At 43.6% G+C, this 17,248-nt stretch overlaps 2 protein-coding genes across 2 annotated transcripts in view; both read right to left on the bottom strand.

Moving 5' to 3' along the window:
* Nucleotides 1-3,337, bottom strand: part of LOC115266099 (uncharacterized) — a 28,845-nt gene extending 25,508 nt beyond the window's left edge. Inside the window, exons 1-3 of the mRNA XM_062842330.1 lie at nucleotides 2,129-3,337; nucleotides 1,902-2,070; nucleotides 1,698-1,844 (exon numbers count right to left, since the gene is read on the bottom strand). Of these exons, the coding sequence (XP_062698314.1) occupies nucleotides 1,698-1,844; nucleotides 1,902-2,070; nucleotides 2,129-2,496 (684 nt within the window). The 5' untranslated portion in view covers nucleotides 2,497-3,337. The remainder of the gene's footprint in view (nucleotides 1-1,697; nucleotides 1,845-1,901; nucleotides 2,071-2,128) is intronic.
* Nucleotides 3,338-13,536: 10,199 nt separating this feature from the next.
* Nucleotides 13,537-15,634, bottom strand: LOC109412339 (uncharacterized). The gene is made up of 5 exons (XM_029872106.2): nucleotides 15,167-15,634; nucleotides 14,440-14,608; nucleotides 14,226-14,372; nucleotides 14,036-14,167; nucleotides 13,537-13,981 (listed from the first exon to the last, which is right to left on the bottom strand). Exons 1-5 carry the CDS (start codon nucleotides 15,580-15,582, stop codon nucleotides 13,562-13,564), a joined length of 1,284 nt encoding a protein of 427 aa, XP_029727966.1. The 5' UTR covers nucleotides 15,583-15,634; the 3' UTR covers nucleotides 13,537-13,561.
* Between the last annotated feature and the right edge of the window lie 1,614 nt (nucleotides 15,635-17,248).

Raw genomic sequence — 17,248 nt, 5'->3', positions numbered from 1 at the left:
CAAAGGCTTTGAGACACTGAACTGTCCATACTGTCGAAAAAACGGGATTCAGACGAACCAAAGTCGTGGTTCGTCCAATCCCTCGCGCGATTAGAATCTTCTAGCGAGCTGATGGATCCTTCTGTTGAATGGGAGATGGTTTCAGAACACATGTATGCTCCCCATCAAGAAGTGAACCAAATAACTCTAAAAGACAATGACGACAATCGACCCTACGCCCATATCAAGTTTTATGGTATCCACACTCTAGCATTGCTTGATAGTGGAAGTCAGTCCACCATGATAAGTGACTATATCTTTGGTAAAACAAAGGCTCGTCTCCTTCCTCTAGACCGCCCAGTAACTTTAAAAACTGCAGGTGGCGATACTCTAGAAGTCAAGGGACAGATATACGCTCCCTTCACACTGAACAATCAAACGAAAGTAGTTAAAACTCTTGTAGTACCACAGCTTGCAGTTGATTGTTTGTGTGGAATGGATTTTTGGGAAAAATTTGATATTTTTCCGACAATCCAGTACACTGCTTTTGCAGAAGAATTAACAGCTACAAAACCCAGCCCTGAATCAACCCTGACCTCCGTAGAACAATGTAAAATTAACGAGATTAAACAATCCTTCAAAGTTGCCATTACCGGCCAGCTTAGCGTAACTCCGTTAATCTCCCACTCCATTGAGTTAAAGGAGAAATGGAAAGATAAGCCAGCAGTCCGGCAATTTCCTTATGTAATGTCGCCAAAAGTTCAAGGCCTTGTTTCCGAGGAACTTGAACGTATGTTGAGTCTGGGCATAATCGAACGAACCAATTCGGATTGGGCCCTAAACGTTGTACCTATAATAAAGCCAAGTGGTAAAGTTAGGTTGTGTTTGGACGCTCGGAAGATTAATGAGAGAACCGTGCGTGACTCCTACCCTTTACCACACCCTGGACGCATATTGAGCCAGCTCCCAAAGGCCAAATATCTTTCCACCATAGATTTGTCGGAAGCGTTCCTACAAATCCCTCTAGAGAGGAGTTCTAGAAGATATACCTCGTTCTGCGTCCAGGGTAAAGGGTTGTTCCGGTTCACCCGACTCCCATTCGGCCTCATTAACAGTCCAGCTACGCTGTCTAGGTTAATGGACCGAGTACTGGGTTTCGGGGAACTGGAACCAAACGTTTTCGTTTATTTAGATGACATAGTCATCGTAAGCGAAACGTTTGAGGAGCACGTACGGTTACTCTTAGAGCTATCATGGGAATTTCAAATTATGCAAAAGTTGAAGATATATTACGATTTGGATTATAATTCATGTTTTTTTTGGCTTTCTAAGATCAAGTTGTAACCCGTTCGTTACAATGTTCGTAATAGGTTGGTATATTGTTTAAGTAAACAGGGGCAAGTTGAAATAGCAACCTTTATCTAACCGTTAACTAATCTTGATCGAGTATCATAACACATCATTTTTGACCCAAACAATCTATCGGTGGTAATACCCTTTTACAATTATATTGAGTTTTTTTTATTTTGTGTTACATCTTGCCGTTTCAAATTGTCCCGATGTACCTTTTACTGTTTAGGGAAGTTGGAAAGCAGGGTACCGGCTTTTTCAACTACAGGAGACAACATTAGCCTTAGCCCTGCTTAGCAGTGGGGCTCTATTTTGCGTAAGATCGCATAATACAGCCCATGGGTGGCCTTAATCTATTAATTTCTTACCAATTTTTCCAGTATTTTTGGGTGGTATTTCAGATCATCCAACATCTGGTAGAATGAATCGAACAACGGCGTGTAGTAAACTTCGTAAGCCTTCATCGTTTTGTCGTTCAAAGTGCCAGTTTTGAATTGATCCGAAAACGACCCTTTCTAAAATTTGAAATGACGCTAAGTATAGGAGTTTTAAAATTTTGATCATTAACTTACTCTTTCGATATATTGAACTGAAGCAGCGTGAAACTTGGCCAACTTTTCCAACACTTTTTCGCAATCGGATGTCTTGAATCCCCTCAGACTCTTTTTGGTTCGAAATCCTGACGCTTTGAGATCCTCCATAACGATCAACCTGAACGGTGTTATTGTCACTTTGAGAACTCTGGAAGTAAATTGCTATCTACAACTGATTTCGAAATCCACTTTTGATCATTTCTCACCTCGGTCCAAACTTCACGTTTTCATTCGCCCACAGTTTTTCGAACCCCGGTAGGATTTGAGTATAGAGCTCAATTTCTTTGGCAAACGTGCACGAGTTCCCAGCTAATTCATGATCCTCGTCGGAGTCAGCTCGCTCCTTCACGATATAACTCACGTGTTTCGGTGAACTTCGACCATGGAAGTGAACCTGCAGCAACACTCGGTGCACCAGCGATACAGCTCCACTGTGTTTGGGAATGGCCGTTGAAATGTGAATTTTGGCGATGTTGAACTCGGAGGTTTTGATCTTGTAATCCGTGGCGACCACATTTTCGAAATAGTTGGCATTTCGCCAGGAGGTGATTTCTGAGTACACGCTTTCGGACATGCTGCGTATTTGACTACAACTGAATTCCACTGACAATCATTACGTACTGAGGGAGAATCAATCAATCATATGATATTGCATAAAGAACTTCACTGTAGTTCATGGCCAGGATACTATTCCCACTCTGTCGAAACGTACATGAATGAAAGGGGTGCCTGGATGCCCTTTCAACTGGGCAGATTTCGGGGGAGAGTTGTGCAAAATACAATGGCGAAATTTGTTCTACAATTTCTTTCTACCGTAGTAAAATGTGCAATGTGGAATAAACTGGATTGAGATACTTTTGAACTCTCATTGTAAATACCTCAAGTAGATATTAACTTCGAAGAACTAGTCTGCTTATTCAATTCAAAAAACGAATCAAAGACACAGTTTTAATTAATCACCGTTTGGCAGTCCTGCACCGTGTTCCCCCAGAAGGACTCTGTCACATTGCTCCTAATGGTCATTTGTTCATCGATTGTAGTTGAACGATGTTTATCGCATCCGGACGCCGCCGAAGTGCACGCGTGTTCGGTCAGCCCCCGCCCTCCCCACATATCATTCATATAAATCGTTCCGTGAATTGTTGTGTCGTGGCACCAAATTGTTCTGCATATTGACAATCCATTTCACTAGGATGCCTGCCTACGCCCAACCCCCAGCCACTATCCCACGGGGCCAGTGCGGCGTCACCGTAGTTAGTGGGCGAAATGGGGTGCAATACACGTATTCAAACTCGCTGCTAACAAAATACTAAGCATGAATGATTCGCATTGTCGTTGGGGATGAATATTTAATTAGTGTTTTATGTGACTTTGGTTTTAATAATAGTCTAAGTTTATCTGATTCTACGTCACCGTTTTCGTAGATTTGCGGTACTGCTGGAACTCAGCCTGCCCTTAAATGGTGTTGCTTGTTTCCAAACCAACGTGTTTTGCTTGTCTAAACGATGGGGGATAATCTGCTTAACATTCAACAGACACCCGAACGGTCCAGGTTTAGTCGGTTTGAGGTTTATGGATCATCCCCTACGGGCAGAGTGAAAGACAGGACTACAACCCCGAATCACTCAACACATTCCCATTGCACGATGGTCCACGAACCAGAATTACGAGGAAAGATGCATGCAGCGCCTACAAATGGTTTTTTTTTGGACAAATATGGTCTCTACAAAGTTGTCCCTAAAAATAAGGCCCGCTTTTCAATATACATGAAAATTAGGGTGGTCCATATTTTCAAAGAAATTGGTTACCAAACTTTTTTTTATTTGGAAGAATAACTGTATACATTCTTCGGGAAAGTTGTAGATCTGTTAATTCTGAGCAAGTTTGCCGAAGACACTATTTATGTAGCTTTAAAATGGATCGATCTAGAGGTATTTTTCTGAATAAGCTTAGGGTGGTTTTAAGAAAACCCGGTTTTCTGGCGTTAACTTTTTCAGTTTAGATTTTTCATCAAAGTCGTCCAAGAAACACTTGTAGAGCATTTGAAGACGCGTCGTTTTCTGCGCTGAGATGATCGTTATCTCTTTTGGTTCAAAAGTTATAGGCATTTTTTTTTAAATCATAGTTTTTTTTAAGGTGGCAAAATATCTTTTGCCCGCATTCAAAAGAAGAAATGTTGTTATAAAACATATCAAAAAATTGGAGGGGTGTTTTTGTAACTCATGTGAAAAATACTTGAAAAGTGCCTATTTTTCCTAGAAAATCATCAATATCTTTTGAACGGAATGACGTAGCAACATTCTCAGCAAACGAAAATGTGCGTTTTTTAAAGCTCTAAAACTGGTTCTTAGACAACTTTGATGATAAATTTGAAACAAAAAGGATAAAGGGTTTAAACTGTTTTGACCAAATTTGGAGCATTTTCCCATAGTTTTCATAGCGTGACGCTAGAACAAATCGTTTTATTGCTTTATCTTTTTTGTTTCAAATTTTTCGTCAAAGTCTCATAAGAAACACTTTTACAGCTTCCAAAAACGCACATGTTCGTGCGCTGAAAATGTTGCTACGTCATTCCGTTCAAAAGATATTGATGATTTTCTAGAAAAAATAAACACTTTTCAAGTATTTTCACTTGAGTAACTCAACACCCCTCTAACTATTAACTCAAATAACACCCCTCAAAAGTAACTCAAATAACACCCCTCTAATTTTTTGATATGTTTTATAACAACATTTCTTCTTTTGAATGCGGGCAAAAGTTATTTTTTATGTTTGCCCCAACCCGTCAAAACACCTTTTTAAAAAACTATGATTTTTTTTAGAAAAAATACCTATAACTTTTGAACCAAAAGAGATAACGATCATCTCAGCGCCCGAAACGACGCGTCTCCGAATGCGCTCTACAAGTGTTTCTTGGGCGACTTTGATGAAAAATCGAAACTGAAAAAGTTAACGCCAGAAAACCGGTTTTTCTTGAACCACCTTAAGCTTATTCAGAAAAATACCTCTAGATCTGTCAATTTTAAAGCTACATAAATAGTGTCTTCGGCAAACTTGCTCAAAATTAATAGATCTACAACTTTTCCGAAGAATGTATACAGTTATTCTTGCAAATAAAAAAGTTTGGTTACCAATTTCTTTGAAAATATGGACCACCCTAATTTCCATGTATATTGAAAAGAGGGCCTTATTATTAGGGACAACTTTGTAGAAGGCCATATTTGCCTAAAAACTCATTTGAAGGCGTTGAATGCATCTTTCCTCGTAAATATGGTTCGTGGACCACTGTGCATTGTCACCAAACCCTAAGTCTCTCTGGGACCACCAAGAAGGCATTGCTTCAGAGAGCAGCTAGTGTACACCCTCAAGGTTAGCTGCGTAGCCATGCAGTAACGAACACCGATGACTCACTATGGGAAGTCCACCAAGGCAGCATGCTGATGTTTTACGACGGTGTAGTGTCTTTTTTACCAGCCTCCCGGTGGTCCTTTACCACACCCTTTGTCCTCGGAAGGTGGGCGGGATCAACAACCAAGTCCGCGCTAAACTGTTCTTCATGCATCAAGAACTGATACTGCGTGTACAGCGATTCGACCTGCTGAAGGCGCAGGCCCTATCAGCTAGCACCAGAAGGAATTGTCAGTAGACCGACGCCACGACAGCAACGCTACCAGGATGTTCTCCCCGTGGCCACTTATGTAATCACTATGAGGGTCGATTTCGACCAAAGATCACTGGTACGACCTACGAACCTTTGGAGCACCTTGTAAGTGTTGGTTATTTTGTGTCGTGAGTATTACCGAGAATTTCGTGATTTGTGTTACGTGATATGTTGAATTGTTTATGGCAGGTAATACTCGTGGTTAGTGTAGGTGTCACCCAGCTAAAAAGCTCCCGATAGGCTAGGCAGGACAAGGCCAGGCTTCACCACCCTAAAAGCAACCATCAGCACGCTACACATCGTAGTTGGAAAACCCACCACTAGAGGGACTGATTACCACCAATTGGGCGGCCATGAGGGGTGGCGTAACGGGGCCATTGAGAAATGGGATGGCTGGAGAGGGCAATGGCCGAGAACGAGGTCATGGACCTCGAGGCGGTCGGCGACTCAGAGATCAATCACTTGCCCACAGTTCGTCGACCAAGATAGATTGAAGGCTAAAAGTTGAAACGAAAGAATTGATAGGAAAAGTTTGAAAAGTGGAAAGAAAAGCTTGAAAAGTGGAAAGAAGTTGAAGTTCAAGAAGTTTGTGGAAGTGGACAGAGAGAGTGCGCAGTGGACTACAGGTAATTCTACCACCACTTCCTGTATGTTAGCCCATTTGTAATGCCCTCCCCGTGTAACAGAACCCCGCCGTTTTTGGTGAAAAAGTGCTCGACCGATTTCCCTACTGTTTCTCCGTAACCATCTGGGCAAATTCCGGCACAGAACCCGCCGAAGGCCGATCCGTTACCATATTGGCAGGACGGAACACGTAGGAGGTTCAGGAGCCCGTGCGGTACAACCCCAAGCCACCCCAACCCGTAGGACGTCGCCATCGCTGATAGCGGTGTGAAGTACCGTGCGCCGCCATCGCGTACGCCAGCACCAGGAAGCTGTACGGAGACCTGCGCGCCGCCATCGCGCGAAATACCCAGGACGCAGAGGTAGAAGGTGACGACCAGGAGTGGTGGAGTGCTGCAGAAGAGGGGCCCCCAACGTGAAAGGTCAGGTTAGATTAAGAAAGTGGGAGATAAAGGGAGTAAGAAAGAAAGTGACAGAAATACAGGAGAGTAAAACCCGTAATAAAGTGTAGTTGTCCGTGAAGTGCTGTGGTGATTATCTGTTTCAAATTGCGAGAGTTCCCTGCCCGCGAGTTACGGGACGTGAGCGTGCCGACCCTGAGGCTATTGAGTCGGGGAGTCTCAGTACTGCTCCCGACCGACTTACCCGATAATTACAACCTTTTGTATAGTCTTTGAACTGGCCATTCTCTGAGCCCACGCTTCACCTCCTCTGAAGCTCTAAGACGATGTGGGTGATAGCCAATTGGCACCCTGCCACTTCCAAACCTCTGCGAAAACTCCCTCGGCCAGGCATTTCTGCATAGCTGATCTGAACATCTCGGGAGCCTCTGCAATAGCTACTTATAAGGCCAAGTTTGGAATTCCGTCCGGACCTAGGACCTTACCTACGCTTAGGGATTTTGCTATCCCCGCAAGTTCCACATCGGGCAGCCCCAGCCCCCGGCTGTCGTACGAAAGGAGGCCAAGGACTAGTATCATGACGCGAAAAAAGCCCCTCGATGATCCTTTTCAACATCTCTGGAGATTGCTCTGTAAGAGCCATTACAACTCTCGTCTTGGCTATCATGGTCCTGTAGGCATCACCCCACGAATTCGCATTGGCACTCTGACAGAGACCCTCAAAGAAGGCTTTTTTGCTCGCCTTTATCTTGGTCTTCAGCGCGGCTTTTGCAGCGGCAAACACCACCCGCCGCTCGTTTCGCTTTTCCTCTGATCATTCGTTCTCGCTGTATCCGCCGCCTAGCTCGTAGGCAGGCGCGACGCAGGTCCGCAAACGCTTGAGTCCACCAGTAAGCCGGCGGTCTCCCATTTCTAGATTAGACTCGCCTAGACATGGTCGCATCTCACGAACGCGAAAGCACCGCTACCAGCGCGTCGCCGTCTGAACCAAGTAAGTTTCGCTCACGGCGGAGCGCCTCCCTAAATACACTGTTCGTCGAAGTATGATGTTTTCCACCTGCAAGGGCTTGGCCTTGGCCAGCCGCCATTTCTTCTACCCGCTGCCTGCTGTTGTTGTAGTCGATACTGTAGCGAACCGTCAGGTGGTCGCTGTGAGTGTAGCTATCGTCTACTCTCCAGTTCGAACTACTTGTTAAGCCAGGACTACAAAAGGTCACGTCAATAATTGACTCCGCTCCGTTTCGACTATAGGTGCTATTGGTACCGTAAACTGGGGTGTAGTTGATCAGTGGGGTGAACCTGATCACTAAATTACCTGCAAATGTCGGCTATCAAGGAAGCAACAATTATATTTTAACCATTCGCAATCCAATGACGTAACATTAAAATGGAATGATAACTTTCTTAAACGTCGATATCCGTGGGTAATTGAGTGATGAAGTTCACCCCACTGATCAACTACACCCCAGTTTACGGTACCGACATTAGCCAAGTCGACATCTAAGATGGCCAGTGTTTCTAGCAGGATCTAACCTCGCTGGTTCGTGAAACGGCTTCTCCATTCCACGGCCCAGGCATTAAAGTCACCCGCTATTACCACCGGCCTTCGCTCTGTTAGCACGGTCGTTATGCGGTTCAGCATTTGCGTGAACTGCTCGATCGGCCACCGCGGAGGCACATATCAGCTACAGAAGAAGGCCTCGTTTACTTTGGCGACCACGAAGCCCTCATAGGTAGTAGACACCAACTTCTGGACAGGGTATTTACCCGTCGCCCATATCGCTGCCTCTTTTCTGGACTCAATTGCCGTTGCCGGCGGGTACTCGGTATGGGTCCGCTATGATGGCGATATCCAACCCCCACTCAGAAACTGCCGCACAAAGCAGTTGCAGAGCTACGTCACAATGATCCAGATTCAGCTGCGTTAGCTGCACTGTGATTTGTTCATTGGGTGGGCTTTTGCAGCCTTGTGCCTTATGGCCTTCGACGTCACATCTGCTACACAGTTTTCTCCTGTCGGGACCTTTACAATCCCATGACTTGTGTCCTGGTTCCAGACAACTGAACCAAACCTCCGGTGGCTCGTGGAATGTCCAATAACATACGCACCAGCCTACATTGATCATCCCTACTTTAACGGACCTTTTTACGTCCGCCAAAGGTAGCTGAGCCAAAGCAACCTGTGCCCTTACCGGTCCCTTCCGTAGCATTATGGCTGCAGCGGCCACCTGCACTTCGCACTGCTGCCGCAATGCCGTGACAAGCTTTTCTATTTCTGTGACCCCGTCTGCGTTTTTGACCTTCAGAGTCGCCTCATGTGTGAAAGCCCTCACCTCGACCCCTTCGCCAAGGACTTCTTCCGCCAAACTTTTGTAAGCAGCGCCCTTGCGCTCCCAATTGCGCTTGAGATCCTGGAGCTCTCGCCCGTACGAGTACGACGGATACTGCGAACGGCGGCTCCCAGATCCACGAGCTAGGCGCCGCTTCGCATCGCCTTCAAGAATCCGACTACTTAGACTGTTCGGTCTTGATTACGAGCACTTCGCCTTTCTCGCGCTTCGCCTTTATCGCGCTTGACCTGCCCTCTTACGCCTTCTTTTTTTGGCGTCCCAAATCTCTAGAAGTTTTTATTCTTCTTCCTCTTCCGCTCTACTTTCGCCCAAGGGGGGAGGAGGGGGATCCTCCCCTTGGTTCACCCTACTCTGTGGTTCAACGATCGCAACCCTCTGTTCCCCTCCATCCGGGACGGGCCAGCCTTTTCAGGCGCACCCTTCCCAGCTTTCCGGGATGCCTTCATCACTGCCTACCTTCGGGGTTAGTATCCTTCTGTCCTTACGGGCACCACCAGACAGTTCCTCACCTGACGGCTGCCTCACCCGCTTCTGCGAGCGCTTATCACGACGGAGTAGTCGCAGCTGTCACACCTTTTGGAATTCCTGCAAATGCGAAGGCCTCCGTCTGGGTAGACTTCGTAACCTTCACTTTCCTCGGTTCCGCCGCTGCTGCAGTCGTCACGAGTCTCACGTGATCCTGCTTGGCAACATCCATCAACTTACGAAGTCGCAACAGGGCCGTCTTCAGGGCCTTACTAATGTTGGACTTTGTGGACACAAAGTCAATGATCTTGCCAAGCTGCTGCTCAGCCTCTTCCATTGCAGATTCTCCCCGGCAGGGGATGAATCGGAGCTCCCACCCTGGCACTGTGTGCACAGCTTTCTACTCCTGACTCCTCACTTCTCCTTAACGAAGACCTCGCCAACCCAATTCTCACGAGAGGGTTAGCCTCACCACTACTACCACTTGATTTTTTATTTGATTTATCGAAGCACATTTTGGATCTCACAGCAATACGGGAAAGGAGGGCCACCACGCCAGAGCGCTGCATTACCGCGGTAAGGGACGAAATACTGTGGAGGGTGCCCAGGTACTCCGTTAACGATCGATCACTCATTCCTCGGAATGGGGGGGTCGCTTGATACCTTGAATTGGGGTTAGTAGTCCTATTCTTAGGCGGCGACTACGCGGCTGACTCGCAAGCGGGTGGGTTCGTCAGGACTCCAAGAGTTCCTTCAGGAATTACTCTACGAATTTCTTCGGGAATTTCTACAGGAAATCGTCTAGAAATTGTTCCGTGAAACATCCCAGGAAATCCTTTAAGAAATATTCTAGGGATTCCTCCAGAAAACACTGCAGGAATTCCTACAGGAATTACTCGCATGAATTTCTCCATGAATTCTTACAGGAAATACTTCATGAAATTCTCCAGAGATTCCTCCAGAAAATAAAAATTGAAAAAAAAAACTTCAAAATTTCTTCGCAGTTCAAGGAAATCCTTCAGGAATTCCTCTAAGAATTTCCCTGGGAAATTCTTTAAAAATTCTTTCACAAAATACTGCATGAATTCTTGCAGGAAGAGTACTCCAGGAATTCCTCCAGGATATTCTCCAGATATTTCTTCAAGAAATTCTTGAAGAAATTGCTGGAAGTATTCTTGTAGGAATTCTTGGAGGAGTTCCTGAAAAAATCTTCAAGCAATTCCTGGAGAAACTCCTAGAGAGATTCTTGGAGGAATTCTTGAAAGATTTGTTGGAGGTATTCCTGAAGAAATTCATGGAAAGAAATTCTAGAAGGGATTGATGGAGGAGTTCTTGGTGAATGTCTTGGAGAAATTCCTGAACGAATTCTTGGAGGATTTCCTGAAGGAATTCTTGGAAGAATTTCTGGGGGTATTCTTGTAGGCATTTCTGGAGCAATTTCTGAAGGTATTTTTTTTTTAAATCCCTGGAGGTATTCCTAGAGAAATTTATAAAGGAATCCCTGGCCCTGGAGGATTTTTGACAACAATATTGGAGCAGGTCTTGGAGGAATTCTTATTAGAGTTCCTGTTGGACTTCTTGAAAGAGTTTCTGGAAAAATTCCTGGACGGATTCTTGGAGAAATATCTGGAGATATTCTTGGAGGAATTTCGGAGAAAGTTTTGGAAGAATTCTTGGAGTATTTCCTTGCGATATATTGGAGAAATTTTTGGAAGAAGTCTCGGAACAGTTCCTGTGGAAATCCTTGAATGAGTTCTCGGTGAAATCCCTGGAGTTGTTCCGAAAGTATTTTTTTGAGGAAATTCTGGAGGTTTCCTGAAGAATTTAGGAGGTAATGAATTTTTTGAGGAATTTTTAATGAATTTTTGAAGGAATTTCTTGAAAAATCCCTGGAGAAATTTCTGGCGAAATTACTAGAGGGATCATTGGCAGAAATCTAAAAGCGTTCTGTGGTGGAATTCTTGGGGAAGGTCCAGTAGGAGGTTTTTGGAATTCCTGGAGGGATTTTTGGAAGAATTCAAGGTAGATGTCTTGGAGGAACTCCTGGATGAATTCTTGGAGAAATTTCTTGAGGAGATATTATTAGAGGAATCCCTGGAGGAATTTCCGGAGAAATTTCTGGGGGAATTTCTGGAGGAAACTCTGGAGGAATCCCTGGAGAAATTTCTGGAAGAATCCCTTGAATCCTGAAGAAATCCCTGGATTAGTTACTGGAGGAAATCTTGGAAGAATTTCTGAAAGAGCTCTGGAGGAATTCCTGGATTAATCCATGGAGGAATCCATGCAGGAGTCCCTGGGGATATTCCTGAAGGAATCCTTGAAGGAATCCCTTAAGGAACCGCAGGAAGAACTTCTAGAGAAATCGCTGGAGGAATCCCTGGACAAATTCTTAGGAAAATTCCTGGAGGAATCCCTGGAAAACTTCCTGCAGGAATCCCAGGAGAAATTTCTGGATGAACTCATGGGAAAAAAAAACCCTTGAGGAGTTTTCAGAGAACACCTGGAGAAATTCTTGGGGGACTCCCGTGGAATTCTCGGGGAATTTTCGGAGAAATTCCTGAGGAACTTTCGGAGGAATTCCCGAGGAACTCTTGCATGATTTTTCGAAAGATTCTTAAAGTAATTCGTGAGGAACTCCTGAAGGAATTCCAGCATAGCTTCTGAAAAAAATATCGAGAAACTGCTGGGAATCTCCTGCAGAATTTCATGGGAAGTCCTGAAGCATTCCCTAGGAACTTGCAGAGGCATTCTCCGAGAACATCACGATGAATTTTTGAGGGACTCCTGGAGGAATTTCCGAGGAACGCCTTGAGGAATTCTTGGGTAATTTCCAACACTTCCAAATACCATAAAGATCATTTGTATGTCAGTGGATGCAGAAGTAACACAAAGAAATACTCATCATATAATGAGATACAACAGAGGTAATCGTGGAAGAATTACATCGATAAAGTAAAGGCGCTGTCCATAAACTACGTAGACATATTTTGGGCAATCTCAGATTCCCCCTCCCCCTCCGTAGACTTTTGTTCACACAAAATTTCGAAATTTGCATGGAGCGTAGACTTTGGTCAGACCCCCCGTCCCCCCTACGAGTCTACGTAGTCTATGGACAGGCCCAAAGAGATACGAGACTAGAGCTTGTAGAGTTTGAAGGTCTGAATCCCACAATAGTTTGGATGACCTAGATCACCAAGTGAATGTTGCTAAGTTATCAGAATTGCACTCTGATTTTCTAAGAGTAGCGTAGATTATATTCCGCGAGCATTCGCTACAATAAAAATGTCCTGAGATTTTCAGATATTGCGAGCAAAATTCATTGGGTCCATTTGTATGCCAGTGGACACCCAAATCGCAACACAGAGATACTCGTAATATAATGAGGTGCAACAGACACAATCGTGAAAGAATTATGCCGATAGAGTGAAGAAAAACAAGAGTAGAGCCTGTAGACCTTGAAGATCCTAATTCTAGAAAAGTCTGGAAAGCCTGGAATCTTCCATGAATGCACCAAAAGCGTTATAGATGTGCATTTAGGTTCCATCAGCAGTATAGACTACATTCGGCGAAAATTTTTCACAACTAAAGCTTGATACAGTATGTAGATATCGTAACCCAAACTTCAAAGTGTATTGGAGGTCATTTGTATTTCACGGAATGCCCAACTGCCACAATATCAAGTTGCTCATAGCATTGTAAGGTCTAATGGACATCAACGTGACTAAATTTCTTGAACAGAGTGAACACAAGCGACGGTAGATGTTTTAGATCTTAAGAAAATGAATTTCAGAGTAGTTTGGATGACCTAGATCACCCAATTTTCTAGGGGTGCTTTGAGGCTTTTTGAGTACCGTAGACTCTGTTCTGTGATCATTCATCGTGTATACAATTTGATTGAGAATGTTAGATTTATGTCAAAAACTTCGGAGTACTTTGGAGGCCTTAGAATAACTCTGGGATCAAAACTTCACCAGACTATGATGGGTAGTAATACATTGCATGTCTAGGATTTGTGAAAACTATTGATGATTACTATTGATGATACTCGCTGATGTGCTGAAGGATCACGTGTTCAGTATCTTAGGTTACTTAAAAAATAGTGTAAATAGACGTCGTTCTAAAACAGCTGGAAAACTTTTATTCCATTCCGTCAACCAGGAACCCTTTCTCCCACATAAAAGGCATCAGTTTTTCGATCATCTTAACAAACCGGGCATTTGTAAAAAGTTTCCTCCGAAACTCAACCCCTGCAGGCTCCATCGATCCCAGCAGATCCATGTCCAGTTCTAGGTCGGGCATGGCCAACATCATTGCCAGTCCTTCCATGGATGTGACGCAAACCAGAAATCCATGGGCCTGGATGTCCGCATGAAGTTCTTGAAGCGACGGGATTGAAGTTTTTGCGTTCAGCTTTTGCATCCCTTCCACCAGATGCCGATGGTAGTGATCGATCAGGTGGTCGAACTTCTCCGTACGCACGTCGAGTGAAGCCGAGTTGATTATGAAGTACAGTAAGTCAAACGAGGGTGATCCATAGAATGATATCTGGTAATCGAGCTGAAATAGATAAAGTTTAGTGAACGTTTCCTTATGTACGCTTCTGTTACTCACTAAGAGAAGATCATGATCATTGAATTGAATGTTGTTAATCCATACGTCTCCGTGATTCAGTACGTTGAACTTTGCTGGATCCAATTTGAATAGATGACTGGCTTTTGAGTAAATTTTACCTCTCATCGGCTTCTGTAATCAGTACAGAACATCAGTTGTTAAAAACAGTTCGCACAAGATAGTTACTCACGAGAGCTTCGATGATTTGCGCTGGATACCGGAGCTCCCCCAACGCCTGTAGATACGAATCGAACAAAGGGGCATAGTACTGTTCGAACTCCGCTATCAGACCTTCAGAGAACATTCCATCTTTGAAGTCGTCAGGGTAGGGACCATTCTTCAAGAAAGAAAAGATTTTAGAAAATGCTGTTCACAAGCTGAAACACAAAACAATGCAGTCATACCTGCTCATGGTACACTACTGAAGCAGCGTGAAATTTTGCTAATTTCTGCAGAACTGTTTCGCAATCCTGTTGACTTAATCCAGCGTTACATTCCTTCATTCTGTAACCGGTCGGTTTCAAATCCTCCATCACAATGACAGTGAATGGAGTTGACGTGACTTTGAACACTCTGAAAATTTGGAGAAATATAGAGTTCTGTCAAAGCTTTCTGTTGAAATTATCCACCAATCGTAAGCAGTAACGTAACTAATTAGGTGAAAAATGTTCGTACATTCATGTCCGGTTTGGTAGTTCCATTAACTATCCTGCTACTATAGCACCATTATATGCAATTATTTCAAAAGCGGCATAACCAATTGGCTTCTTTAGCGGTGTTGAGATAATTCCATATTCAGAATCTGCATGCAAAACTGAGCTGAAATCCAAATTTTCATGAATTTTGGTGCCCGGGAACCTATTCAAAAATCAATTTGAAGTTTGTATGGGAGCGATTTGTCGAATCACCCCTCGTCGCATTTTGTACTGGGCGGAGCTGTCAAGCAGTTGGCCAGCTGTCAAAAGGTGATTTCGAAAAATTACTTCGAAAGCTATTTTAGGTACCAAAATGAAGTTCTAAAAATCTGAAAAAAATCATGGTGGTTCAGAAAAAGGTGCTCTTTCATATAATATCAAAAAATCGACACATTTTTCTTAATTTAAAAACCCAATTACACTTCTCAACACGCACCGTGGTCCAAACTTCACCTTATCACCGACATCCTCCCACAGCTTCTCAAACGCCGGCAACATTGTCGCGTAGACCTCCATCTCCTTCGGAAACGCTCTCATCATATCGACCATCTCCCCGCCAAATGCCTTTTCCGATTTCTCCTTCACGATGAAGCTCAGCCGTTTCAGCTGACTCTCACCGGTAGCACTGCTGGTTGCCTTTCGCTCGTGCACTTGAACTTGAAGCGTGACTCGGTGCATGAGTGACATGTAGCCGGCGGTTTTCTCCGTTGCATTCGCGACGCTCACGTCCAATATTGTGAAATCTTCAACCGGCAGCTGCAAGTCACTGGAAACCACATCTTGGAAGAAATCGGCGTTCCTCCAATCAACCACCGCTGTTTTGGTCGGCGTTATTTCACAATCGTTGTTCATCGTACTTAGCAGGGGAGATGCGACGATGGTCAGAGCGTTGTGGACTGAGCTACGCGTATGATAAGACTGACGCTGAGCGCTGAAATTGGCACGGTTGTGGAATACACCTGATTCGGCTAGGGTGGTACTTCAATATATGATCATTACTGGAAGCTTGTTGAAGAAGATGAATAATGGGAAGAGTAATTTTTACCGCTATTTAAAGGGATTTTCAAATTTTTACATCTCCAAGTTGAGGTGCAATAACTAAGATCTCGTAAAGAACATTCCAGATAATTTTGCTGAACAAAATTTTTTCCACTAATTTTCTAGTTTTTTAACACGTTAACGTTCAAGATGTGTCGCCATTTAAATGTTCATAATACAAAAAACATGACTTCATGAAAACATTGAATGTCAGTTGGTGCAGTTCAAAAAAAAACATCCTCACCATCTGATATTTTTTCTGACTTTATTTCAGCACAACTTTTACACTACCGTTGTATTCTGATCCGTATAGATTCAATGCTTCTTCTTCTTCTTTTTTATGGCTCTACGTCCCCACTGGGACTTGGCCTGCCTCGCTTCAACTTAACGTTCTTTGAGCACTTCCGCAGTTATTAATTGAAGGGCTTTCTTTGCCTGCCAATGCATGAATTTGTATATTGTGAGGCAAGGACAATGATACACTATGCCCAGAGGGTTGGAAAAACTTTCCCGACCGGAATGGGAATCGAACCCGCCGTCTCCGGATTGGCGATCCATAGCCTTAACCACTAGGCTAACTGGAGACCCAATGCATCTATAATGAGTGAAAGAGAGGATAACTTGTTGGCGGTAGTTCACCATGGCCATAGCGAGGCTAGCTCCGTCGATGTCTGTTTCTTAATACCGTGGGTACACAGTCATGGATCACTTAGTGGTATTTTTGACCTTCAAAATTCAATTAAAAATAAAAGAAAACAGAAAGTACGACTTTGAAAGCACCGTTGGCTATGTTTTGATTCGAACTTTTCATTCCCGATCCATTTGAAGTATAATCGCAAGTCATTTCCGCGTAAAAAAGGAGTATTTCACTTCTTACAAAATGCCTTATTATGGATCAGCTCCACAGAAATCCACACATTATGGATCAATTTTTGCCATATTATGGATCAGTGCAAAATTACACAAAATCCCAACTCTAATAATAAATTTGCGTTTGTAAGGCTAAACTACGCAGTGCATTGATTATTTTACTGATGGAGTACACGATTTTACAACAGGAATAAAGAGAAAACATTAAAAAGTCCCGAATCCATTTACTTCGATGGAGGTGCGCCACTAGGTTTCAGTGATGCTCTCCATTTTAAGTGCTCTTTTTACAAATCTGTGTTTCAAGACACCTGGTTTTCAAGGTTACATGTTTTTTAATCATACTTTTGATACTTTAAGGTAAGAATATTGTATCAAGAGCGTTGAGTGGAGCAAAAATCTATACTTGTTTAAAGTGATCCATAATAGCGTCAAACGATCAGTTTTTGGGTCACATTATGGATCACTGTTGAAAGTCACATTATTTTAGTATTTGAATCCCAGAATAAAACAAAACTTCTTTTAATAGATACATACATATCTTATCCAACGTGTACGAGCGATTTTTATATCAAAATTGATGGATTTCGACACTTTTAGAGCTTACCACTGC

This window comes from Aedes albopictus, chromosome 3 (genome assembly GCF_035046485.1).
Source record: "Aedes albopictus strain Foshan chromosome 3, AalbF5, whole genome shotgun sequence".
Classification (NCBI taxonomy): domain Eukaryota; kingdom Metazoa; phylum Arthropoda; class Insecta; order Diptera; family Culicidae; genus Aedes; species Aedes albopictus.
Note: the sequence above shows the minus strand (reverse complement) of the source record. Positions and strands in the feature narration are given on the sequence as shown.

Coding starts and splice junctions, on each gene's coding strand:
- LOC109412339 (XM_029872106.2), bottom strand. CDS start 15,582: ATGAACAACGATTGTGAAATAACGCCGACCAAAACAGCGGTGGTTGAT. Junction 14,609..15,166: donor AAGGTGAAGTTTGGACCACG/GTGCGTGTTGAG, acceptor CCAAATTTTCAG/AGTGTTCAAAGTCACGTCAA. Junction 13,982..14,035: donor ATGATCATGATCTTCTCTTA/GTGAGTAACAGA, acceptor TATCTATTTCAG/CTCGATTACCAGATATCATT.